A 27,442-nucleotide genomic window follows, 5' to 3' on the forward strand; every position below is an offset into this window, starting at 1 on the left:
TGATGGCAAGGAGGAGGGCTGGTGTGTCCCCTAACACTTCTGAGGGTGGCTGACTCCTTGGTACCTTGAGTACTTGGAGTCCTCCAGCAGGTGGTGCAGGATGTAGGCCCAGTGGAGGAAGGTGTTCCAACGAGGTGGCCTTCCCAGACATGCTGGGGCACCAGACCCTCCTCCTAGTCTAGCTACTTGCTGTGGACCCCTGCAAATAGGGCCTATCTTTAAGCCTTCATGCTTTTTTGTCTTTTGTTAAGTTTTATTTATTTATTTGTTTATTTTTGACTGCACCACGTGGCTTGCAGGATCTTAGCTCCCTGTCCAGGGATTGAACCTGGGCCCTGGCAGTGAAAGCACTGAGTCTGGCCAGGGAATTCCCTAGGGCTTCATGCTTTAGGCATTGAGGAAGACCCAGAATTCAGTGCATCTTTGTGCAATAAAATTGCCCTTGGCTCCAGGGTCTTTTCTCATAAGGGACACTCTTCAAAAGTCAGCCGTTATCAAAGAGAAACAAAGCTGAACACTGGGGGCTTCCCTGGTGGCGCAGTGGTTAAGAATCCGCCTGCCAATGCAGGGGACAAGAGTTCAAGCCCTGGCCAAGGAAGATCCTACATGCCGCAGAGCAACTAAGCCCGAGTGCCACAACTACTGAGCCTGCACTCTAGAGCCCATGAGCCACAACTACTGAAGCCCGCATGCCTAGAGCCCGTGCTCTGCAACAAGAGAAGCCACTGCAATGAGAAACCTGCACACCACAACGAAGAGTAACCCCCGATCTCTGCAACTAGAGAAAGCCCGTGCACAGCAAGGAAGACCCAAAGCAGCCAAAATTAATTAAATAAATTTCAAAGAAAAGTTGAACACTAGTTAAAGTGGTAAGAACTGATTTTAATCAGTAATATACTATTGTAGTATATTACTGCATTGGAAGAGTCCAATGTGAATTGGGCTCACTTTGCTTTATTCAGTGGTGACTGGGTGTTTTAAAGGGAGGATGAGGGAGTGGGGATGGGGCTGACTGGGGGCTCTGTAGACTCAGGGAAAAGGGGGAGGGGACTGGTCCAGGTGAAGCCCTTATGGACTTGCTAACTGGCCTCTATCAAAATGGGGTTCCTACGTTCCCACAGCGACTGGGAAACAGGGGCGCTATCTTCAGATGTTGGCTGGAACAAACAGTACATGATTTTGGCTGCCTTGAGTGTTTTCAGGCAGCCACTTTAAGGGGGGGCATGGGTCACAGGGCCTTGAGCTGTTGGAAACGATGTTAGTGTTTGTTCAAGTCTTTATAGGCCCAGGTTGACAGGCCTAGTAAAGAAGAGGGCTCAAACAAAAAAAAAAAAAAAAAAAAGAAGAGGGCTCAGAGGAGCCTGGCTAGAGTTTGGGCAAGGAGAGGTTCTTTGTCACCATTCGCTTCTGGAGAAAGCCTGGGAAATACGCAGTTCTGATTATTTCAGTGCAAAAGCAGCAGACCACACTGCCCTAACAGGCTGGCCCAGCCCAGCCCTTGCCGGGCCTCAGGGCACCTCCGACAAGTGAGGGGGTCAGCACATCAGGTATCTGCGGGTTCTTCCAGGGCCGCCTTCTGGATTAAGACTATGGTCGGAAAATAAATAAAGAAACAAACAAACAAATAAATAAATATTTTAAAAAGACTACGATGGGGGAGGCAAATGGGGCACTCACCTCACATGCAAAATTTAAAGGAGGTGCCCCCAAAATAATCAATATAAATAATATTTTAATTCAATGTCTTAATAAATCAAAATTAATACCAAAAAGTGTTTTGATGAACAGAATATCACAATTTTAAGTAAAGATGGGATCTGACAGTGCTGGCATTAGGGTGAGGTAAGGGAGGCCTGGCTGTGCAAGCTGCATCAGACCCCTTGGGAAGCCAGGTCCTGGAGGCAGAAGCTTCTTCACTCCCTGCCTGTCATCTTCAGTCATTCCACTAGGGGGCAAACGTCTACCACACAAACCTCCAGTCCTGAGGCTTAGAGGCTGGAAGATCTACCCTGGTTTCTTCTCCAGGCTGTTTTCTAGATTCTGAGCCAAAGGAAAAAAGAGAGAGAGAGAAAGAGAGAGAGATTCTGATCCATGATATTATTCGACCATGACCCTCAGCTGGAGAAAAGAAAAAGAATAAGAACACAAGAACCACACATCTTTCTAGCATTTTCAGTTAAAGGGATTTCACACACATTCTAAATTACAGAGGCAGCTGGTAGAGTGCAGGAATACCGCGGTTGTACGGGAAAACAAGAAATCTGGGTTCCAGTCCCAGCTCTGTCTTCTTCTAATTCCTTGTGTGGCTTTGGCCAAGCCATTTCATGTCAGGTGGCCTCAGTTTCCCTATCTGTGAAATGAAGGATTGAATCAGATGGTTTCAGAATCCATTTTGGTGCTAAATATTTATGCTTCTGTCTCCAAAGCAGAGCTAAGAAAAGAGCCTGAAATTCCTGAAACATAAATTAAAACAGCTGAATGAATCAGGCCAGCATGTTCTGAAGAATTGAACGTTCACATCTGGCCCTCTGCTTCCACTGAAGACAATCAGTGGTTGCTGTTATTAGGTTTCCTGAGCTGGAAGATAATAACATTATCTAACTGAACATTAGCCACATGCTGGGTGTTATGTGTATTGTCTCTTCTCAGCTTCTCCACTCCCCTGTGAGCAGCTACTATGATCAACATCCCCACTTTACAGATGGGGCAAGTTGAGTTCTAAAGAGCTTGGGTCAATGCCAAAGGTCAATGCAGTAGGACTGGAACCAAGCGGGCGCATCTAGAGGCTGCACTTTCAGCTACGTTGGCCATGAGCGGGCCCCTCTGTGGGCAATAGGCCCTCCCCACCAAGTGCTCTGACTTGGAAGCACTCCTGTGTGGTGGGGTTTGGGTCCCAAGTATTTCCCTCCCTCGAAGCAGGATCCTGTCTAGTCAATTACAGATTTCATCTCAACTCAGCAGACATCTCTGAAGGCCTCACTGTGGTCAGGGATGGCGCCTGTGGTCCCCAGGACAGGTGGGGAGTCAGAAGCTCGCAGGGTAGAGAAGGGTGTGGACGCAGCTGCACCTCCTCCAGCCCTTTAGTTTCCTTGATGGGACGTGGGAGTCTGGCCCTTTACAAGCTCCTCAGCCAACTCTGAAGTACAGCCAGCTTTGCCAATCCCTGGGCCAGGCCGAGGGGAAAACTAGAATAGAAAAGACTCAGCTTCTACTCTTTGATGGGGCTGGAGCCTATGTGTGTTTCTTTTTCTTCATTTTCCCCTTTCCTGGTGTCCCTTCCACAGCTGTCCTCAGGCCCAGGTCGGCGCTGGCTGTGGAGCTCTGCGGGTAAGATGGAAGTTACCCTCACAGGCCTAGCTCCTCATGCAGCAGCTGAGGCCAGGAGGAGGGTAGGTGCTTACTTATTGGCTCCTAATAACCTCTGCAAAATTCCAGGCCTCTCCCTGCTCTGGAGACAAAAGCCTAAACAGAATTTCTCAGAAAGGGCCCAAAGATGGCTCTGGGCAAGTCGCTTTTTAATTTTTATTTATTTTTATTTATTTTTCCTCTGAGGCATTTTATCTGCACGTATGTATTACATCCCTGTGACCCTGATTAAAAACAAGAAGGAAGGGACTTCCCTTGGCGGTCCAGTGGTTAAGACTCAGTGCTCTCACTGCCGTGGGCCTGGATTCATTCCCTGGTCGAGGAACTAAGATCCTGCAAGCCTCACGGCGTGGCCGAGGGAAAAAAAAAAAAAAAAACCAAGGAAGAGTTTAGCTTCATCTCTGGTATTTATTTTCACTGATGCCCTTGTAAACTCACAACCCCAATTCATCCCCACCCCAAGTGATTTTTCAAGCTGAGGCTGACAATAACCTAAAATGGCCTCCTGGTGTGAAAAGTCTATGTTCCACATGGGGCTTTCTCATCCCATAAAGCGCATTTAATGTATGAGCTTAATTACATGGAGATCAAGGGCCTCAGAGGTGAAAGGCTAAGGAGGGCATTAAATCCTGAAACACTTCTCAGCTGCCCCACCACTTGGCAGAACTCTGTGGGCAAATCACTCTTGAAAAGCACCCCATCGGCTACTTTGAATCCCACTCCAAGCGTGGTACAACAAGAACCTGTCCGAGGAGGACCTGGACGTCTGGAAGAGCCACCTTCTATAAGGAGGGAGAGGAGAGAAGAGTGGGGGTCCCGAAGCTGCCGGCCCACCCCTGCAGGGCAGTCCTCTAGTCCAGGGCACCGACTGCTGCAAGGAGCCGCATTTGAACTGGTGGACTTTATCAAGAGGCCAAATTTGGGCCACTTATTCCATAGGTATTTATCAAACCTCAACGCAGTGAGTTAGGCACTGGGGATGCTGGGGTGAGCAAAATGCAGATATGGTCTCTGTCTTCTTGGAACTTAGAGTCCAGCACAGGTGACGAGCATTGGACAAATGCCCAGAGAAATAAATGTAAAATGTCAGCTGTGAGATGGTGCCATGAGAATGACAAGGTGAGGATTTGTCCTGGTCAGAGTGTAAAGAACTTTACTGGTAGAGTGATATGACCAAGCTGAGATCTACAGGGTAAGATAGCAGGAAGAAGAGTGGGGAAGGCATTCCAGGGGCGCAGTGATGGGAGCTTCATATGTAAAGGCCCGGTGGTGGGACCAGTAGGGCGGGTCCGGGGAATCAAAGGAGTCCCCTCCCCCAGGTCATGGTGTGAAGGGAGAAAAGACTGCAAAATAAGAACGTGAGGGGGGGCTTCCCTGGTGACGCAGTGGTTAAGAATCCGCCTGCCAATGCAGGGGACACGGGTTCGAGCCCTGGTCCGGGAAGATCCCACATGCTGCCGAGTAACTAAGCCTGCGTGCCACAACTACTGAGCCTGTGCTTTAGAGCCTGCAAGGGGGAACCCCGTGCGCCTAGAGCCCATGCTCCGCAACAAGAGAAGCCACCGCAATGAGAAGCCTGCGCACAACAACAAAGAGTAGCCCCGGCTTCCAGCAACTAGAGAAAGTCCGCGTGCAGCAGCAAAGATCCAGTGCAGCCAAAAATTAAATAAATGAATAAATAAACAAATAAAAAAGAAGGTGAGGGGGCAGAGCCTTGGAGGCTGCTAAGTCAAATTCAAGACTTCTGTTGACTCTGAGAATAAAGGAAAACCACAGAATGATTTTCAGTGGGTGGGTGATGCAAGCAAATTTGGGTTTTGAGAAGATGATTCTTGCAGCCATAAGAACATTTCAACTTAACCTAAAGAGGAGCTTTCTAATGGCATGCTTGACCTTGGGAAAGTAATAACAATAAACACATTTATTGGACTCTTACTAGGAATGAACCCTTTGTGCCATGTGTTTATCATGGATTAATACCTCTGGCCTTGAGGACAACATATAAGGTAGGTGTATTACTACGATGCACTTTTTACAGAGGAGAGAATAGAGGCTCAGAATGTTGGTTGAGGTCACTTGGTGAAGTCGGAGAGCTGGAGTTCAAATCCAATTCTGTCTGAACTCAGAGGCCCCAGAGAGCTGCAAGGAACCACAGCCCTGGTCCTCAGCCTGGGTTGCACAGTGGAATCTCCTGAGTGGGCTGTAAATATTCAAATCCTCCCCCCTTAGAGATTCTGATGTAAGTAGCCCAGAGTGCAGCCTGGACTTTGGGAATTTTGTAAACAGGTGAGTCTGTTATGAGTTCCTGTGCCTCTCAGCCAGTCCTGCTGCCAGAAGCCTCCCCCTGCCCTACCCCTGCCCCCAGGGGACTGGGTTTCTGGAACTGGCAGATGGAGGCTAAGGGGCCTTGGTAACATCGCGTTGGCTCTAATGGCTGGGCAGGGAGAGGCAAGCCCTCAAGGCTACATCTCTGAGCCCTGCCAGCCCCCTCACCTCTGGCTCAGACCCAGCCTGCAAACAAGTTGACAGGAGGAAGAGAAAAGGTCAGGTATCTCGGTGGGCACAGCCAGAGCTGCTGTTGGCTGTTGGCCCGTTACCAGAGACCGATCCACACCTTCGAGGGCACCCGGAGCATTTACAAGTAGTGGGAACATCCCTTACCTGCCCCCTTGGGGCTCCTTGGCTTCTTGGGGGTTCGGCTGCTTGGAGCAGGTTACGGATGTTTGACCTCCTCCCCTTTCCCTCTCCAGCCAGGCTGGTCTGCTGCCACTTAAACCTGCCAAGTTTATTCCCCCTTCTAGGCCTTTGTACTTGGCGGTCCCTGGGCTTAGAATGCCTTCCTCCAGCCAGTCACTCGGCAATTCTAAGCCTGGAACTCAGGTGGGGCGCAGACGGAGCTCTGAACAGACTCTGAGCTGAGAGGCTCAGAGGCAGGCGATACCCAAGGCTCCTGCGCCTCTCAGACACCTCCTGCTTGGCACGTGGGGGGACTCTCTATCTGCCCCCAGGGAGAGCAGCCCTGCCTGAACCACCATCACTTCTGCCGTCCAAAGACTCAGGTCACAAATGCTTACCTGACCCTCTCTGAGCCCGGTGGCTGCACAACCACAGGAAATTAGAAAGAGACGGGGCAGCAGCGAGTGAAGAACAATACCTCACGTCTGGGGGTTGCTTTCTGCCTTTTCCAGAGCCTTCTGGAGCTATTATCTCACTTATAGACTCAGAATCTGACAGCCTCATGGTGACCGCATATGCCCCGCCCCCATAATACACATAAGAAACTTTAAGGTCGGGGTGGGGGGGATGTTGCAGAGATTTTATAGCTGGTACAAAGTCATGCAACCTAAACTACAACCCCAGACCATTTTGAGGCACCTTTGATTTTCCAGATAACTCTGCAAGACTGGCAGAACAGTACCATCAGAATATCCATCATTGGACAGATGAGGAAATAACGGTGCGGAGATGAATAATACGCCCAGGGTCACACTGGAACTCACTGGCAAACAGAGACCAGAAATCTATGCCCTTGGCCCTTGCCAGCATGACACCACAAAGCCCTGCTCCTGAGAGGCACAGAGAGAAGGCAGGTGGGGTCCAAATAATGCCAGTCGACGTGAATGGAAAAGTTGCTTTTAAGACTGTGAGTTCAGGCTTCCTTGGTAGCACAGTGGTTGAGAATCCACTTTCCAGTGCAGGGGACACAGGTTCGATCCCTGGTCCGGGAAGATCCCACATGCCAAGGAGCAGCTAAGCCCATGTGCCACAACTACTGAGCCCATGTGCCACAACTACTGAAGCCCATGCGCCTAGAGCCCGTACTCTGCAACAAGAGAAGCCACCACAATGAGAAGCCCGTGAACCGCAGCAGAGTAGCCCCTGCTCGCCACAATTAGAGAAAGACCGCGTGCAGCAACAAAGAGCCAACGCGGCCAGAAACAATAAATAAATAAAATAAAATAATAAAATAAATAAATTTATTAAAAGAAAAAAAAAGACTGTGAGTTCTCAACTCCTCAGAGCTAGAGTTTGCCGGACAAGCTCAATCCCAGCCCAGCTTTTTTCTTTGACCTCTAAGAGTCTTGGTTTTCTCATTTATTAAATGAGGATAGTAATAATCTCCTTACTTCGTAGGTAATTTCGAGGATTAAATGAGATAAAAAGCCCCCAAAATGCATGACCTGTACTTGACAGGCAACAAAGAGTAGTTGCTATTTTTACTTTAATAACTATTATTAGAATTTCCATTATAATAATAACCATTCTGGAAAACAAACCATTAAAACAGCTTCCTCCATGGATGGGGCTTCCCGAGCTCCCAGCTGGTGAAATCAATCCAGAGAGAATCTCTCCCTTCGTCTTTCCTTTTTTTTTTCCTCGAAATACATTGGTGTACTGGAGCCAATGTACTGGCTTCTGAGGGCCTATTGTTCCATCTTCAGGAACTTTGTGGGCTGGTTGTTAAACACAGCCATTATTAAAAAATAAATTATATAGGCTGTTTGGAGTCAATTCTTCATGAGTCTCTCTCATTTCAGCTGGTCCTGTGAGTGGAAGCACTGAATATCTTTGTTCAGGACTATCTTTTCAAACTTGTTTGTATAGTGTTTCCCTCAAGATAAAAAGGGCAGTTTTCTTATTGTCCAGAGTAATAAAGATAATGTCTGCCTTTGAGCATTATAAAAGATGATAACTTAGCATTCGGATCCCTAAACGCAGAATTCCTCTCCTATATACAGCCCACTGCATGGATAAGTGCCATTTTGCATCACCATTTGAGAATTGGGGCTCAGGGAACTAGTACAAGGTAATGCTGACACTCTAGTTACTGCAGTTGCTGTAAGTAATAAAGTCCTTTGTCTCTAATCCAGGAGTCTCATGTCTTCTGCCAGCATCCATGAAACTGACAATGTAGCTTGCAAGTAGGGTAACCTCTTAGAACCTCCAAAGTTCTTGACATAAATTTAAAATTAAGTAAGTTATATTTAAAACAAAGTTGATAAATACTCAAAACGCATCATTTCCTTCCACATTTTATTATTATCTATACTTCTGAGGTCATATGCATCTCCTGTAAGTGTGGGCATATTACATAATGGTGTGCTTCTGTGAATCTCTTCCCAACTCTGTGCTCAGGGGCATCATATCAGTTGCTTGCAATCAGCTATAAAGGTTGTATTTATACCGTGGAAATTATCCCTCCCTCACCAAGAACTGGTTGTGAAACATTTACCATCACATCACCAAGTAAATCCCACAAATCCCTCCCCAGAAGTTCTCAGACCTTGATGTTTCTAAAGATTTGTTAAAATGCAGGCTCCAAATTGGACATCCATAGGTTTAAAAAAAAACTCAATCTAATCTCACACTTTATTTTTTATTTTTTTTATTTTTAAATTTATTTATTTACTTATCTGGTTGCACTGGGTCTTAGTTCTGGCAGACGGGCTCCTTAGCTGCAGCTTGAGGGCTGCTTAGTTGAGGCATGCAGGTTCCTTAGTTGTGGCATGCATGTGGGATCTATTTCCCTGCCCAGGGAATGAACCCAGGCCCCCTGCACTGGGAGCACAGTCTTAACCACTAGTGCCACCAGGGAAATCCCTAATCTCACACTTTATACAAAAACTAACTCCAAATTGATCATAGATTTAAACTCAAACTATAAAACTTTTAGAAAAAACATAGAAGAATATCTTTAGTATCTGACTAGGGAAAGAGTTCTTAGACTTGACACCAAACCATGACCTTAAAAGGAAAAATGTTTAAGTTGGACTTCATCAAAACTAAAAACTTTTAGTCTGTTAGGAGGATAAGAAGACAACCTACAGAGTGGGAGAAAATATTTGCAAACCACATATCTGACAAAGACTATATCTAGAATATATTTTTAAAACTTTTTAAAACTCAATATTAAAAAAGCAAGCAATCCAATCAGACCGTAGGCAAAAGACATAAAGAGACGTTTTCCTGAAGAAGACATACAGATGGCAAATAAGCAGGGAAAAAAGATGTTCAAGATCATTAACTATCAGAGAAATACAAATTAAATGCATGACATCACTGCACACATAACAAAATAGCTAAAATAAAAAAGGGTGACAATACCAAATGCTGGCAAGGACGTGGAGAAAGTGGATCACTCTTACACTGTTGGTGGAGATGTAAAATGGTATAGCAACTCTGGAAAATGGTTTGGCGGTTTCTTTTAAAAAGAAAGCATACAACTACCACTCAGTGCAACTCAGCAATTGCACTCCTAGGCATTTATCCCAGAGAAATGAAGGCTTAAGATCTCGTGAAAACCTGTACACAATGGTTTATAACAGTTTTATTCATAGTAGCCCCAAACTGGAAATAGCCAAGATGTTCTTCAATGGGTAAACGGTTAAACAAAGGGCAGTACATCCACACTATGAAATACTACTCAGCAGTTAAAAGGGGCAAACCACTGGTACAAGCAAAAACTAAAGTGAAGAACTATAGAGAATAGTCATCCCTTTGGCCCAATAGTTCTGAAACCACACAACTCAGATTGGGACTTGAACCCAGCTAAAACCCAGACTGTGGCTTGAACCCACTGTCTTTTAATTGAGATCACACACCTGGTCTCAGTACTTAATGAAGCTCAGGTTCTTTACATCTAGTCACAGAAAGAATTCAGTGAGAGACAAAGGGATAGGTAAGAAGTGGATTTATTTAGAGAGATACACATTCCATAGACAGAATGCAGTCTGTCTCAAAAGGCGAGAATGGTCCTGGGAGAAACGCATGCCACAGACAGAGTGTGGGCCATCGCAGAAGGTGAGAAGCCCCTGGAATATGGTCTGGGTAATTTCATAGGCTGACAAGTGCGAGGATTATTCCAACTATTCTGGAGAAGGGGCGGAGATTTCCAGAAATTGGGCCACTGCCCACTTTTTGACCTTTCTTGGTTAGCTTTGGAACTGTCATGGTGCCTGTGAGTATGTCATTTAGCACGCTAATGTATTACAAGAAGCATATAATGAGGCTCAAGGTCTACTGGAAGTCCAATCTTCCGCCATCTTGATCCCAGTTGGTTCTAACCAGGTTATATTATAGCCTCAAGGGTTATGTCATTCTTTCAGAGGTTGTGCCCTGCCCCCTTCCCTCCTGTTTCAGTTCCAACTTAAAGAAGGGATATGCTAAATACATAAAGACTAGTTCTTACTGAGTACCTATATGTGTTAGCTCTGCTCTGGACAGTGGTGATAAAGCAGCAAACAAAATAAAGATTCCTGCCTTCGTGGAACTTATACTCTAACAGAGAGAGGCAATAAACCAGGTAAAAAGGTAAAATAGTATGTTGCATGGTCTTAATTAACTACTATGGAGAGAAAATAAAGTAGGAGAGAGCGTAGGAGGCTTGTTAGGGGTGGGTTACGACTTCAGCGAGGTGTTCCAAAAACGGTGTCACTGGGGTTTCCCTGGTGGCGCAGTGGTTGAGAGTCCGCCTGCCGATGCAGGGGACACGGGTTCATGCCCCGGTCCGGGAGGATCCCACATGCCGCGGAGCGGCGGGGCCCGTGAGCCATGGCCGCTGAGCCTCCGTGTCCGGAGCCTGTGCTCCGCAACGGGAGAGGCCACAACAGTGAGAGGCCCGCGTACCGAATAAAAAAAAAAAAAAGGTGTCACTGCAAAGGTGGCACTTGAGTAAAGACCCTCAGATAGTGAGATGCGACTGTCTGAGGGTGCTGAGGGGGAGGGGGAGCATTTCAGGCGGAGGGAACAATAAACGCAAAGGCCTGAGATAGCCGCTCGCAGGGTGCGTGCGTACAGCCAAGGGGCCCCCGTGGCTAGAGAAACAATGGCGGGGTGATCAGGGATGGCATTAAGGGCCATTGACCCGACGTGGGCTTAACATGCAGATGGAGAGCCCCTGGAGTGTCTTGAACAATGGCTTTACATAAATGATGTGCATGTAAACAGGAAATAAATGCAGGCTGCAGGTCCCCCTGCAGAGGTGTTGAACGGGTGAGCCAAATCTGACAGTGTTCTGAAATCGGATTCATAGTGATTAACAAAATAAAGGGAGGGGGGCAGGAAACAGCATCAGAGAAATCCAAGTCCTTGAACCTAGTTAGAACAAATTATAGATAAGAAGTAACCCCGCAGAGCAGGGGAGGGATGTTTTCCCTCTTCTTTTTCTGTCTTGCTCTGCCAGGTCTTTGCGCAGATAAGGTGACATGGAAATCTTAGCAGCATTCTGGGCTGGGAAGGGGGACATTGGAGGGCTGCAGCTGCCCCTCCTCCGCGCCCCCCTCCACCCCAGGTCCAGACGCTCCCCTAAATGCTTTACCTACAGCATCTCATTTCCGCTGACTTAATCCTCACAACAGCCTTATGAGCTGGGGCCTCTCTGCTTCATTACATTTTAAGTCAACACCCAGAAAAAGAATTGCCTTCCGCTTTATTCTTTATCCACTTAAAGACAAACACTACCCCTTCACATGGGTTAATTTTGAGACACATTCTCAATACGAGAAATGTCAAAACGTGAACGATAGAATTGAGGCATTTTGGAGTTACCACATCCATTTCAGATAATGAAATTGGGGCTCCTGCAGTTAGAAGTGTAAAACCAGAGACTTGAACATGCAACCCTTGGTTCCAACCCCAGTTCCCTCATTTAGTAGCGGGCAATCCCATCCACCTAGGTGCTTAGCACAGAAATGTCCTCTACCACGTTCCCTCTACCACAGTGCCGACACAGAGGGTTCGTCTTAATCCTAAATTAGCAGGACCTTGGCAGATGGAGCCTCCTATCTCAGTACCCATCTGCTGAGTTTTTGCTCCATGGCCCAGCTCCTGAATTCTGCTGATATGTTTTAATCTTTAAAATATATGTGACTTTGACATTCTACTCATTAACATCTCTATTTGTGTGAACACAGAAATAGTATGTTTTTCTTAGCCAAATCTTTGAATAATATTTAAGTTTGACGGGAAATGGGCCATGGCCTTGGGTACCCAGAACACATTGATAAAGTTGATGCATTTGATTGTGTGCTTCCAATTAGTCAACCACAGCTTTCCTCTTGGCAGATATGGGTAACAGATGAAAAGGTACTTTCTGTGTCAGCATTAATGTATCACTGAAAGCAAGTCAGTGACAATTTGTAAGATGAAGCATACCCCTAAGAGAAAACCACCATATCATCAGGCTGAAATCTTTGGAGGGGTAACAAATCTTTATGTATTTAAATCGAAGAATATGTCTGGATGTTGCCCATTATAAATTCTTAGAGTTAGAAAGCAATTACGACTTTTCACTCTGGTGGTAGTGAAGTCCAAAATATACTTTTTATTTATTTATACCCAAGACACATACATATTTGTTAAGTATCATCTTTATCTTGAATTTTATTGCTCTATCTTAAAAGCCATCTCTTGTTTATAGGGATTGAGATTTAATCACAAGTGCTGGGATAGAGTGTGGAGCTGCTATTAATTTTGCCAGGTCTTTTTAGGTTTAAGAGTTCTTTTAGTGTACTTACGATGAATGCTTGTGATAGTAAGAGCTCATGCTTATTGAGACTTAACAATGTGCCAAGCCCTGTAGTACGTGCTTTATATGCATTGCCTAACTTAATTCCTTCTTATCCAGCTTAGATTTCATGGTCCAATATTATAATCACTTCCTCATACAAATGGCCATAATGTCCTTCCTCTTCTCTCTCCATCATTCTTCCCTAGCAAAACCTTAATCTGGCCAAACCCAACCCTCTACCTTCTCCATCCACTCATCTGCAACTGAATGTTAAAGAGAACAAACAACTATGTCAATTGATCTCACTTTAAATTCATGTCCGCAGTCTCAAATGGCACAAAATGTAGCCTGGTCATATATCAGCTCCCCTCCCAAACCCCCAGCATTCTCAATGAAAAGTTCCTTGGGTGGGAACCAACATGGTTGGTCAAGGAGCCAAGTGATGGAGGGGAAGAGTAGTAGGAGGTGACATCAGGGAGATGCAGGTTCCCAGATCATAAGGGCCTTTGTAGGGCATTCTAAGGACTTGGCTTTTGTGTTGAGTGAGATGGGAAACCATTGGAAGGTTTTGAACAAAGGAGTAACAAAGTCTGACTTAGATTCTAACAGCATCACTCTGGCTAGTATTTTGAGAAGAGTTTAAAGGGCAAGGACAAAATCAGGGAGACAGGAGATGATTGTCATAATCCAAGCAAGAGATGCTGGTGGCTTGGACCCAGGTGGCTGCAAGGAAGGAGGTTATAAGTGATCTGACTTTTTTGATCTGGCTATTTTGAAGGTACAGCCAACAAGGTTTGCCAGTGATCTGGATGTGATAGAAAGCGTAGGCTCAATAGAGGCACCAAGGTTTTTGCCTGAGTGACTTTAAGGCTGAAATTGTCCTTTACTGAGATGGGAAATACTGTGGGAGGGGCAGGTTCATGGGTGGGAGTGGGAGGTGAATAAAAGAAGAGTTTGTTTTTGGACATGTTAGTTGGAGATGTCTACTAGACAACTCTATTAGTTTCCTAGGGCTGCTGTAACAGATTACCACATACCTGGTGTCTTAAAACAACAGAAATTGATTCTCTCACAGTTTTGGAAGCCAGACGTCTGAGCTCTAAGTGTCAGCAGGGCCATGTTTCCTCTGAAGGCTCTAGGGAAGAATCTATTCTTTGCATCTTTTAGCTTCTGGGGGCTGATGGCAATTCCTTGACCTGTGGCTGCATTGCCCCAACCTCTGCCTCTTTGGTCTCATTCCCTCTCTCCTACAGAGGTAGGAGAGAATCAAGGGACCGTGGGGCTGGAAGCCAAGTGTCTTAGTCCATTTGGGCTGCTATAACAAAGTGTCATACATGGTCCAGGAGTTAGGAGTCTGCTCTTCCACTGCAGGGGGCATGAGTTCATCTCTGGTCTGGGAGCTAAGATCCCTCATGTCACGTGGGCAAAAAAAAAAAAAAAGTGCCATAGAGCGGGTATCTTATAAACAAGAGAAATTTATACTTCATAGTTCTGGAGGTGGGAAACTTTAGGATCAAGATGCTGGCAGATTTGGTGTCTGGTAAGAGCCCACTTCCTGGTTCATAGATAACCGTCTTCTTGCTGTGTCCTCACATGGTGGAGGGGCAACGATGCTCTCTGGGGTCTCTTCTATATGGACACTAATCCCATTCATGAGCCTCACTTCCAGATACCATACTATCAGGGATCAGGTTTCAACATATGAATTTGGGGGTGGGAGACACAACTTCAGTCTGTAGCACCAAGTGAAGATACTGTTACAGAAAGGAAGAAACGATCAATCATATCAGATGATGCAGTAGGAAAAATTAAATTAGGATCGAGTGTTGACCATTGCTTTAGTGAGATGGAGCTCAGAGGAGATTTGGAAAGAGAAGTTTGGGAGGAGAAATAGAGGAAAAACATGGTTGGGGATCATTGGAGAGACAATACACAGCTGCCACCTTGATGAACTTGGCTATTAGCTCTAGTAGCTTTCTTCTGGATTCTTTGGCATTTCCTATATATAGGAACAAATTTGAAAACAGTGGTGATGGTTGCACAACAGGGTGAAAGTAATTAATGCCACTGAATTATACACTTTAAAATGGTTGAAAGGACGGTTGAAAGGGCACATTTTACGTTATGTATTTTATCACAAAATTTTCTTAGAAAATAAAAAGAGACACCAGGTGAATAATTGGAGACAGTGAGTAGAGACCACTGTTTTGAGAAGCTCAGTTGTAAAGCAGAGAGAGGTAGCTAAGCGTGGGATTTAAAGTACTTTTTTTTTTAAGCTGGGAGAAGTTATAGCATGTTTGTATACTGCTGGGAATGATCCAGTAGAGAGACATTTCATCTGTAATAACAGGAGGGGGGGCAGCAGGAAGGTGAGGAAATATGCTGGGGCAGCTTGTGGAAGTTCCCTTCTGACAGCTTCTGTTTTCTCAGTGAGGTAGAAGGAAGGTCATCAGTCAAGAGTGAGGATGGGGACAAAGTGTTGGAGGCTGAGAAAAGGTACGAAGTGGTGGCTTATGAAAGAGAGAGGGGAATGGGCTTGGGACTGGTCCTCACGAGTCGGATGGATCCCCAGACCTGCACAGTAGCATCACCTGGGCATTGTTGGAAATGCAAACGATCAGGCCCACCCCTTCTTATCAGGGATTCAGAAACCCAGGGCGTGGGGCCAGCCATCTGCTTAACAAGCCCTCCAGGTGCATCCACTGCCTGGTCTGATCTGAGAAGGTCCAGTCTACTTCAATATGATGTAATGGCTGGGTATTAGCATCCGTAGGAGGTTAGTGGACCTGAGAGGCTGGTGTAGTGGTTCTGAATGTAGATTCTGGAGCCAAGCTGCCCGGGTTCTGTTCTAATTCTTCCACTTAATTTTGTGATCTTGACCTTGCTGTTCCTCCATGCTCTCATCTTGAAAATGGGGATGATGATGATAGTACCTTATAGGATTGTTATGAGGAAAGAATGACTTATTACATGTAAAGCACTTAAAATTTGCTGTACACCTAAAACTAACACAACACTGTAAATCAATTATACCCCAATAAATTTTTTTTTTTTAAAGTATGTTTGGGCTTCCCTGGTGGCGCAGTGGTTGAGAGCCCGCCTGCCGATGCAGGGGACACGGGTTCGTGCCCCGGTCCACGAAGATCCCACATGCCGCAGAGCAGCTGGTCCCGTGAGCCATGGCTGCTGAGCCTGCGCGTCCGGAGCCTGTGCTCCACAACGGGAGAGGCCACAACAGTGAGAGGCCCGCGTACCGCAGAAAAAAAAAAAAAAGTATGTTTTTAGGATTTTATTTATAAAACACAATGTGTTACCAATAACTCTCAGTCATATTTTAAAATATCCAACAATAAAAGCCTGGTTAAATAAATGATTTAGCAACATGAGAGAATATTATGCAGCCACTGAAATTATTACTTTTTTTTTTTTTTTTTTTAACCTCACTGTGCGGCTTGCAGGATCTCAGTTCCCTGACCAGGGATTGAACCCGGGCCACTGCAGTGAAAGCCCAGAATCCTAACCACTAGGACACCAGAGAACTCCCTGAAAATATTTTTGAAAGATATTTTTGAGATATCTCCTGAAAAATGCTCATGAGATAATTTGGGGCTTAGAAGCAGCAGAGTACAAAGCTGCATTCAGGTGATTACAACTCCATGATTATATCGTCATTAGGGCTCACACTCAGTGACTTCTGCATACCACGCATGATATAATTTGATCTTCATATAACTCTATAAAGGAGCTACCCCTGATTATCCCCATTCTACAAATCATTCGGTTAAGTAAGTTGCCTGAGATCATCGACTAGAAGGAAGCAAGGTCAAGGCTGCAGTCTGGGCAGTCTCTCTCAGAGCCCTGATTTAAGCACTGAGCTGGCGGGAGGTAGAGAGGCCAGGGTCGGGGGAGGGCAAGACATCAAAAATGTCCTGGGTCATGGGATTAAGGTCTCAGGAAATGAGAACTACCACCTTCAGGTGCTCAGACCTAAAACCTTGGGGTCATCTTGATTCCCCTCTTTCACACTCCACATCTGTTCCATCAGCAGATCCTGTCGGCTCTGACTTCCAAATATGCTCAGTCTGGCCCCTTCTCACCTCCTCCACCGCTTCCACCTGGAGCCGCCGACATAGTCTCTCTCTCTCTCTCTCTTTTTTTTTTTACATCTTTGTTCGAGTATAATTGCTTTACAATGGTGTGTTAGTTTCTGCTTTATAACAAAGTGAATGTTATACATATACATATGTTCCCATATCTCTTCCCTCTTGCATCTCCCTCCCTCCCACCCTCCCTATCCCACCCCTCTAGGTGGTCACAAAGCACCCTGATCTCCCCGTGCTATGCGGCTGCTTCCCACTAGCTATCTACCTTACGTTTGGTAGTGTATATATGTCCATGCCACTCTCTCACTTTGTCCCAGCTTACCCTTCCCCCTCCCCATATCCTCAAGTCCATTCTCTAGTAGGTCTGTGTCTTTATTCCTGTCTTACCCCTAGGTTCTTCTTGACATTTTTTTTCTTAAATTCCATATATATGTGTTAGTATACGGTATTTGTCTTTCTCTTTCTGACTTACTTCACTCTGTATGACAGACTCTAGGTCTGTCCACCTCATTACAAATAGCTCAATTTCGTTTCTTTTTATGGCTGAGTAATATTCCATTGTACATATGTGCCACATCTTCTTTATCCATTCATCCGATGATGGACACTTAAGTTGTTTCCATCTCCTGGCTATTGTAAATAGAGCTGCAATTAACATTTTGGTACATGACTCTTTTTGAATTATGGTTTTCTCAGGGTATATGCCCCCGACCTTCCATGTGCCCAGCCCCAGATACCATCACATTGATATCACATAGTTGCCTAATGGTGGTAGAAGAGTGGGGTTGTTCAGGATCTTCAACATATTTTAATCAAGTTTTAATAGTGTTACAAGGAGAGTGATACCCGTGTAATCCAAAAATGTCAAAATAGAAGATTGCCTAGCGCCCTCCCCTAACCCCCAGCCTCAGGCCCCCCAAACTGAGCAGCTGCTGCCCTAATTCTTGGCTCTTTGAGCCTGGGTCTCTGCACACCTGCAAGCTTTGGAAGCCCCTCATAGAAGGTGACCTCTTGGCATCCCGTGGCCTGAGGAAATCAGCAGCCGGCTGCTGGGGGTGAGGACCTCCTCAACTTGAGGGTCCTACCGGCAGGCCCCAGCAGGCTTGTCTGGTTGCTTTTTACTGTCCAGTCTCAGTTTCCTTCCTGTTCATTGTCTGTCAGGGGAGGGGCGTCTGGCAGGCTCAGGGGCTTTTAAGTTAATGGCTGCTTTTATTTCCTCCTGGAGTCTGGGGAGCTCTTAGGCTCTTGTTCCATTGTTCCCCACAGACTCCTAGTCAGGCTGGAATGCTCCTTATCACACACCTAGTCCAGCGTTCACAAAATGGGTCTGATGCTGAGCTGAGGGTGGCCATAAGCATTAAAAAAAAAGAAGAAGAAAAGGAAAGGAAAAAAAGCCAGTATCTTAAAAATCAGGAGATATCTTGGTTTCCTCTTTCTCTGAGAAATCTAACAAACTGGGAATAATGGACCCAAACTCTGGAGCTGGAACAATCAGGGCAGGACAGCGGGCGCCTCACTTGGGATGCGCCATGAGCTGTCTGGTTCACCGCAATCCTCACCACTCCCTGTTGTCCCCCGGCACCTCGGCTGCATGGCCCTTGAACATGCTATTAGGAGGTGCTGTTGTCTTCCTTACAGAGAAGAGTACTTCTCTATCCCTGTGTCTCCTTCAGAGTGGGGAGTGGGGGTAGGGAAGTTACACAGGAGGGCTGTGAGAGCTTTCTTCCACCCAGCAAGATTCTCTCACATTGTCTTCCTGACCCCTTGGTCCCCCTGGGTTTGTTTCTCACCCTGGGGATCTAATCCCATCCCCTCCTTTGACAGAGGAGAAACTGAGCCCTGTGGAAGGAGAGCTGCTTGCCAACTCCCCACAGTGAGTTTACACAGCACTTGTTTTAGGCTCTAAAGAGCAATGTCCTGGGACTTCCCGGGTGGTCCAGCGGTTAAGACTCTACCCTTCCACTGCAGGGGGCCCAGGCTTGATCCCTGGTCGGGGAACTAGATCCTGTGTGATGCAATGAAGAACCGGCACATGGCAACTAAGACCTGGCACAGACAAATAAATTAATTAATATTAAAAAAAAAAAAAAAGCAATGTCCTAGGAAGGTTCTGGCATGTTTTGAGTGACACATATTAGAGAGAAGTTTGTACTTCCATGTACCTTTCTTCTTTTCATAGTCACAACAGTCTTTTAAGGAAACAATAGTTCCTCCTTTTTACTACCAGAGAGCATAAGTGTCCAGGGTCTTACAACTTTCTGAGTCTCTTTTGAAAACTGGGGATAATGCCTTACCAAGCTGAAGTCTGAGCCAGCTGATTCCTTCAGACTCCATTAGCTCTGCGGCCCATATGTCCCTCATTTATCTATTAATGCAGGAAAACTGTATGGACCACCTCCTTTACGTAAGGCACTGTCCTTGTCTTCAAGGAGCCTAAATGGTGTGAGGGTAAATTGTAATGTTGGGGAGAAGGGGAAATTTTTGCCCCAAGGATTGCCCATGGAGGGGGATGGGTGAGTTCAGATTAAGAATCAAGGTATAGAATATCTTTGGGAGGAAACATAAAGGGGTGTCTTAGTCTATTCAGGCTACTATAACAAAATACCACAGACTGGGTCATTTATAAACAAGAGGAATTTATTTCTCAGAAGTTCTGGAGGCTGGGAACACAAAGAACAAGGTGCCAGCATGGTCACATTCTAGTGACCTCCTGGTTCATAGCCAGCACCTTCCCGCTGTGTCCTCAACATGGCGGAAGGGGCCAGGGGTCCCTCCAGGGTCTCTTTTATAAGGCACCACCCTCATGACCTAATCGTCTCCCAAAGCCCCCACCTCCTAATAGCATCACCTGGGGGTGTTAGGATTTCAACATATGAATTTAGGAGATGGTGGGGACACAAACATTCAGACCATAGCAATGGGCTTCCTCTGGGGTAGAGTTCAGAGGGACCAGAGGTGGGAGATGGGTTAGCTCCATTTGCAGGACCCAGTGCTCAATGAAAACATGGCGCTCCTTGTTCAAAAAGCAGCGAAAAGTGCTGTTAAAGTTATTAAAATATAAAGTTTTTTTCCTTTCTTCTGCCATCTCTCAACTTGTCATTGTTTTATTTGCTATTTAAGGTTCTAAGTAAAGAAAAACTGGGAATTCCCTGGCAGTCCAGTGATTAGGACTCTGTGCTTTCACTGCCAAAGCCCAAGGCGTGGGTTCAGTTCCTGGCCGGGGAACTGAGATCCCACAGACCACATGGCATGACCAAAAATTTAAAAAAAGAAAAATTTAAATATTACTGTGAGTTTTATCATTCATCTTTATATTGTGCATTGCCACTTTTCAATGCAAAAGTAAAAGTATTTAACTCATATGCAGGATCCCTGAAATCACACAATTCATATTTCACAGTTTTTACGTTCATATGTATTTAGTTTACATAATAGCAGTGGAAATACCGCACACAACTAATGAAACTTTTAATTTCACCCCTTTTTGTTTTGGGTTTTTTTTGTTTCTGTTTTCTAATAAAAATTGTATACATTTAAGGTGTACAACATGTGTTTTGACATACATATACATAGAGAAATGATCACTACAGTTGAGCTAATTAACATATCCATCACCCCATCATTGTACATAGTTACCTGTTTTTGTTGTTGTTGTGTTTTTTGTTTTTTGGCTCCCCCACTTGTGGAATCCTTGTGGCCAGGGACGGAACCCGTGCCCCCTGCCTTGGAAGCATGGAGTCTTATCCACTGGACCACCAGGGAAGTCCCTAAAATGCAGTTTTACTATCTACAGACACTATGCCGTGCATTAGATCCCCAGAACCTACCCATCTTACAGGACTGCAACTTTGTACCCTTTGACCAACATCTTCCCGTTTTCCCCAGCTCCCCACCCCTGATAACCACTGTTCTCCTATCTGCTTCTATGAATTCAAGTCTTTTAGCTTCCACGTGTGATACCATGCAGTACTTGTCTTATTGTGTTTGGCTTATTTCGCTTAGCTTAATGCCTTGCAGGTTCATCCATATTGTTATGCATGACAGGATTCCCTTCTTTTTTAAGGCTGAATAATATTCCATTGTGTATATATACTACAATTTCTTTATTCATTCGTCCATAAATGGGCACTTAGCCATGTCTTGGCGATTGTGAATACTGTTGCAATGAGCTTCTTGAGATGTGCACATCTTATCAATACTCTCTACCTCTGGCTCACTCATGAGTCGGGAAGAGAGGAAAGGAAAAAGAATGACAGGTTGCCCCACCTTTTCCTTTCCTTCTGTGTCATGATACATGGTAGCTTAATACAAGGAAGCAACACCAGTAAGAAAGGCTGTGATAGGCTTCCTGGGTCATTCGTATTTCTCAGAATGTTATTGCCTTCTGTTATGGGTTGAATTGTGTCCTCCCCCCCAGATATGTTGAAGTCCTAATATTTTATTTGGACATAGGGTCATTCCAGATATAGTTAGTTAAGATGAGATCCTACTGGAGTGGGGTGAGCCCTTAATCCTAGATGGCTGACTACTGTCCTTATAAGAATGTTGTGAAGATAGGGGCAGACAGTGGAGTGATGCAGCCATAAGCAACGGATGGACGGCCACCACCAGAAGCTCAAAGAGGCAAGGAAGGCTTCTACCCAGAGTCTCAGGGGGAGCATAGCCCCACTGACACCTTGATTTCAGGGTTCTAGCCTCCAGAATTGTGAGAGAATAAATTTCTGTTGTTTTAAACCACCCAGTTTGTGGTATTTTGTTTACAGCAGCCTTTAGGAAATGGTCACACCTTCTTTTTGCATTCAAAGCAAGTCTAGTGCAGTGCAAGTATAGCGTCTCAGGGTTGTCAGTTCCTCCTGCCCTCCAGGTATAGAGGTAACATGCTTACCTTCTACTTCTTTGGATTTCACTAAACTCCCAGGCCTAGGAGGTCCACTAGAATTCCATGCTCACGGGGCAGCAAGGAACAGCAGACACCTATGTCACAGATGTCATCCGCTCATATGCATGCTCCTCTGTCCTCCTGGACTTTGTTTACAAAACACAGGTTCAAAGACAAAACTCTTAAGAATTTCAAGGTGGGGACAGTAGAACATTAAAGTCAAGCACAAGGCCCTCCTGAGCTTGAGCCTGTACAACTCAACCCAGGAACTGGCCCAGCGAGAGGGAAATTTTTTTTTTTTCTTATTCCTTTTGTGCCTTTTTGATCTCATACTATTTTTTTTAATGTATTTATTTATTTATTTTTGGCTGCATTGGGTCTTCACTGCTGCATGCAGGCTTTCTCTAGTTGTGGTGAGCGAGGGTTGCTCTTCGTTGTGGTGTGCGGGCTTTCATTGTGGTGGCTTCACTTGTTGGGGCACTTGGGCTCTAGGGTGCACAGGCTTCAGTATTTTTGGCATGTGGGCTCCGTAGTTGTGGCTCACAGGCTCTCGAGCGCAGGCTCAGTAGTTGTGGCGCATGGGCTTAGTTGCTGCAAGGCATGTGGGATCTTCCTGGACCAGGGCTCGAACCCGTGTCCCCTGCATTGGCAGGCAGATTCTTAAATTAACCACCGCGCCACCAGGGAAGTCCTCTCATACTATTTTTTTAATTGAAAAAAGTAGTATGGACCAGCTTTATAAATATCCTAGGTTCTGAGTTTTGTTTGCAAAATGCTGCTTTTTAAAATTCTTCCTGCTGGGGTCTCAGACCTAATCTGTAGAAATATATCTCAAGAATTTCTAATCAAGGATCATAAAGGATTTGGCCAATGTCCTTTAGACTATGTAGAGCACAGAGCTAGAAAGAGTTTAACGGGGTTGGCTTGGTTTTTGGTTAAAGACCAAAGTGGTAAACAAGGCTTATGTCTCAAAGTTTATAACCCAGATGTCTTCCTTCTGTCCCTATAAACTGAGCCAGGCTTCATGCCTTTGGTCCTAAATGGAGCAATGCAAACCATTAAGACCCTAAGGAAATACTACTCAAAGTCTTTGCCTCAGCTTAGGACCTGTAAAGCTGAGTGGCTGAAGAATTTATGTCACTGACCATCCTGCCACCCAGGATATTCACTGCAGTGTGGTTATGGCAGCAAAAGACTGGAAACAACCTAAGTATCCAGCAAAAGAAGACTGGTTACATACATCATGATGGATCCATACTATGGGACTATGGGATAACTGTGCAGCTCTGCAGGCACTGCCATGAAACAACCAAGAGGGAACAAGAAGGTGCAGAAGGATGCATTCCATATGCTGCCATTTGTGTAAAGGGGGGAAAGGCATGGGTGTTCATGTTGGTAAGTGTGTGGATCACTTCTGGAAGGAAACACAAGGCGCTGCTTACCCTTGGGGAGGAGAACAAGGCCTAGGACCAGGATGAGAACACGTTCATTTCACCATAAATATATTTTTAATGTGAGAGCTTATACCCTATGGAAAAAAAAAGACAAAGGAAAGTTAAAGTGAGCAGTTTATAATATTAGATTGATTTGTCCTCTGTGGAAGATTGGAAAGGTCAGAGGAAAAAAAAATTTTTCTCATTTTATACCTGGTAAAGTTTGAGGTAGGATGGCCTTGCTCTAAATCTTTGGTTCCGAACCTGTGAGCTTCAGAGATTGGAAGTGGGAGGGTGGTAATCGGCTCACAGTAAGCACTTGATACAGTTTTACTTTTTGAGTGAATCAATGAATAAATGAATGGATACTTCTTAGCTTAGTTGGGAATGGAGTGGGTGGGAGAAGTAACTCCAGTTGTGTTGTTCCCCTGCTGTGCACCAGAGAAAGCTTCCTCTGCTGAGGGCACCAACATCATTTCTACCTGCGGACAGGACTCACTACCAAAACCATCAGTGCAACACGTTTTTATCTTTCAGAGACACTGGGAAAACGAGAGACTCCTGAGAATGATACAAAAAGGACTGCAGAATACGAATGATGTTTAGTATCTTCTTAAAATACCCTGGTACAAAAGCCCCAAAATTCTGTCTCCCTCTCACCTATCGGAACTCCAGATAACTGAGAGCTGAAGTTTAGGAAAAGAAGACTCCAGATCAGTGAATAATAAAGGTCTGTCCTCTTTTGGTGTAGCCTGAGAAAGAAATAATACTGCTATGAAAAAAACAAAACAAAACCAAAAACAAAACAACACTGTGAATTGTTATTCAATGGAAGGCCACTCTAGTAAATATATCGGTGATTACTTAAAAATAACATTCACTCTTTTTTCCTTTTTGCGAAAGTAATGCATGTTTCTTATAGAAATTTAGAAAATTCAGATATACTAGAATAAAAAGTTAATTAGAATTACCCATAATCCTACCACTCTGATTACACAGTTAATATTTTTACGGACTTTTTTTTGTTTCTTTTGTGTTTGTGTGTGAATGTAATATACAATTGGGATCATAATCTAATCTCCTTTTTCACTTAATGTCTTGTGAACATTTTAAGTCATTATTCATTCTCTTTAAAAATGGTAAGAGCCAAATTACAGTCCCTGTTCTAATAGTTCACTATGATAAAAGAGCATTTGTTGATGAAACCCCTTGTAAAGAAATCTTTCGGGGCTTCCCTGGTGGCGCAGGGGTTGAGAGTCCGCCTGCCGATGCAGGGGACACGGGTTCGTGCCCCGGTCCGGGAGGATCCCACATGCCGCGGAGCGGCTGGGCCCGTGAGCCATGGCCGCTGAGCCTGCGCGTACCGGAGCCTGTCCTCGGCAATGGGAGAGACCACAGCAGTGAGAGGCCCGCGAACCATAAAAAAAAAAAGAAATCATTGTGCTCATCTGCAAATTTTTTATAATAAATTTCCATAAGTGGAATAGTTGGATACAATGATACTTTTTTTTTTTCTTTTGCGGTACGCGGGCCTCTCACTGCTGTGGCCTCTCCCATTGCGGAGCACAGGCTCCGGACGCGCAGGCTCAGCGGCCATGGCTCACGGGCCCAGCCGCTCCGTGGCATGTGGGATCTTCCCGGACCAGGGCACGAACCCACGTCCCCTGCATCAGCAGGCGGACTCTCAACCACTGTGCCACCAGGGAAGCCCATTCCTCCATTTGAGTGTTAGAAAAAGTGTCATCCCTCCCCCACCCCCATCTACCCACAATCGTTAGAATTTTATTGCGTTAATTTGAGTAAAGTTGATATTTTCACCTATTTCTATTTCTTCAAGCCTTTCTTATTATGTTTAACCTTTATAATTTCTTTATTAAGAGCCTGCACTTATTGTTTATTCTTAGATATTTTTCACTTTCACAGTAGTTTTTTTTTTAAACTAGATCCTTTATCTACAGTTTCCCCTTTCTTCTTTTGCCTTTAATATTTATTTATTTATTTTTGGCTGTGTTGGCTCTTCGTTTCTGTGCGAGGGCTTTCTCTAGTTGCGGCAAGCGGGGGCCACTCTTCATCGCGGTGCGCCGGCCTCTCACTATCGCGGCCTCTCTTGCTGCGGAGCACAGGCTCCAGACGCGCAGGCTCAGCAGTTGTGGCTCACGGGCCTAGTTGCTCCGCGGCATGTAGGATCCTCCCAGATCAAGGCTCGAACCCGTGCCCCCTGCATTGGTAGGCAGATTCTCAACGACTGCGCCACCAGGGAAGCCCCTCACAGTAGTTTTTAAAATTTATTTTTTACATTAAAACTTCTCTTTAAGCACCTATTGAAGCTGATTAAAGCTGATTTAAACATTTTTTTTCCAGGTGGGTACTTGGGTACCAGTCAGAAACCAAAGGCTCTTTAGTGGCAGCTATTTGTTGTTTGTTTTATACTCGGCATGGCGATTATCCCTTTATATGAAGTATCTTATTTAATGATACAGTATCTCCAGCAGGTTGGTGCAATTTTTATTCCCAATTTACACATGAGGGTTCCAAGCTTACAGAGTCTGAGGAACATGGCAAAAGTCACCCAGTTGCTAGCTGGATTTGAAACAGATCTGTGAACGTCCAGAAGAATCACAAAAACCAATCAATCTTCTGTGCCATCAGAGGAGCTAATTAAAGGGCGTGCCTTTCCGAAAACAATCAACTCAATTAAAAAGACAATGCCTTCCATCCAGCGGGCCCTCCAAAAAGACTGGTTTTCTCCCAATGTAAGGCGTACAATTTATACCTTGCAGGAGCACAAAAAAAAATCCGTTGATTTACTGAGCCTCCTTTAGAATCAGGGACTCGTGAATAATCAAGAGCGGATTTTCTGGCGATTTCGTGGGAACTGTCCGTTTGGAAATCCACCTCCCCATTGCAGGGCCGGTTAAAAAAAAAAAGAAAGAAATAACCAGGTGGAACCGACGAAAGGTTGGCTAGAACAGCGCACGCGGGAGAACTTTCTGGGGGCATTCTGCCTGCGCCTTTCACGAGTGGCGCGCGCAGGTGGCGCCGCCGTCCCGGCGCCGCGGTCCCAGCGCTGCCCGCGTGAGTCCGCGGGGTGCCCAGGAGGCCACCCGGCGCCCACGCGAAGGTGAGAGGAAGCTTTCCACAGAGGCGGGGGAGGAGGGCTGACAGGAAACGCAGCCAGCGCCGGCGAAAGAAAGACTCCAGTTCCCAGCCCCCCGCCCCGCGGGGTGCGGGGGCCGGCGGCGCATGCGCGAGGCCCGGCCCCCAATTCCCCCGGCGAGGGAGGAAGGCCCCCGGCGGCCCCGAAGCTGCGAGCCGCGGCGGGACCCGAGCGCACGCAGGGGCGCGGCGGTGGCGGGGGCTAGCCGGGCTACGGAGGCGGCAGTCAAGAGCGTGGAGCGCCCAGCGCTAGGGCCCATCCGCGTGCAGGCACCCCAGGGCACAGCCAGCTCGGCCCTGGGCCGGGGGGGCCTGGCGCCCGCAGCCCCCCACGCCCGGAGAGGGATGCGTGAGTTTCGCCCCGGCTGGAGGGCAGGATGTGGGAGCAGGACAAAGGCTGGGCGGCGGGGGAGGAGTTGGGGACGGCGAGCCGGTGGCCGCTGCCTGAGCCCTGGCCTCTGGAGAGCTAGCGAAGTCGGCAACTTTCTCTGCAACTTTTGCAAAAGGGAAGATAAAAATTCTGCAAGTTGTTGCACAGCTCCAGGTCGCCTCAGGTCCCGCGAATAGAGGGGAGGGGGCACTGCAACCTTCCCGGGATGGGAGGCGACCGCCAGCTCCGCTGAGCGGGACAGGAGGGGGCGCCCGGCAGAGACCCCGGCCGAGGACGAGAGAGGATGGGATGCCGGGGGGCGCGCTACGGCCGCTGAAGTTGCCCATGTCCACACAGGGTGCGCCCTGAGAGCCCGCTAGCCTCGCGTCGCGGCGCTGTAGACTCGATGATGGATGAGCCGTGGTGGGAAGGGCGTGTCGCCTCGGACGTCCACTGCACCCTGCGCGAGAAGGTCAGTCCGTCCCCGCCCTTGTCACTCGCAGGTCTGGGTATTTAAAGTCCCTTTCGCTCTCGACTCCGTATCCTCAGGTCGCCCTGCGTGGGAACTAGGAACTCCCGGTGCTTTTCTTTCCTCCTGCTCTTAGCCTCCTCCTGGGACAGTCGTGA

The 27,442-nt window shown here is 46.2% G+C and overlaps 1 protein-coding gene across 1 annotated transcript in view; it reads left to right on the forward strand.

The window, feature by feature from the left end:
* The first annotated feature begins 26,464 nt into the window (after nt 1-26,464).
* CCNJL (cyclin J like) overlaps nt 26,465-27,442 on the forward strand; it is a 55,482-nt gene continuing 54,504 nt past the window's right edge. The window contains exons 1-2 of the mRNA XM_032627420.1: nt 26,465-26,794; nt 27,173-27,287. Of these exons, the coding sequence (XP_032483311.1) occupies nt 27,222-27,287 (66 nt within the window). The 5' untranslated portion in view covers nt 26,465-26,794; nt 27,173-27,221. The remainder of the gene's footprint in view (nt 26,795-27,172; nt 27,288-27,442) is intronic.

The sequence above is a fragment of the Phocoena sinus genome, chromosome 3 (assembly GCF_008692025.1).
Source record: "Phocoena sinus isolate mPhoSin1 chromosome 3, mPhoSin1.pri, whole genome shotgun sequence".
Classification (NCBI taxonomy): domain Eukaryota; kingdom Metazoa; phylum Chordata; class Mammalia; order Artiodactyla; family Phocoenidae; genus Phocoena; species Phocoena sinus.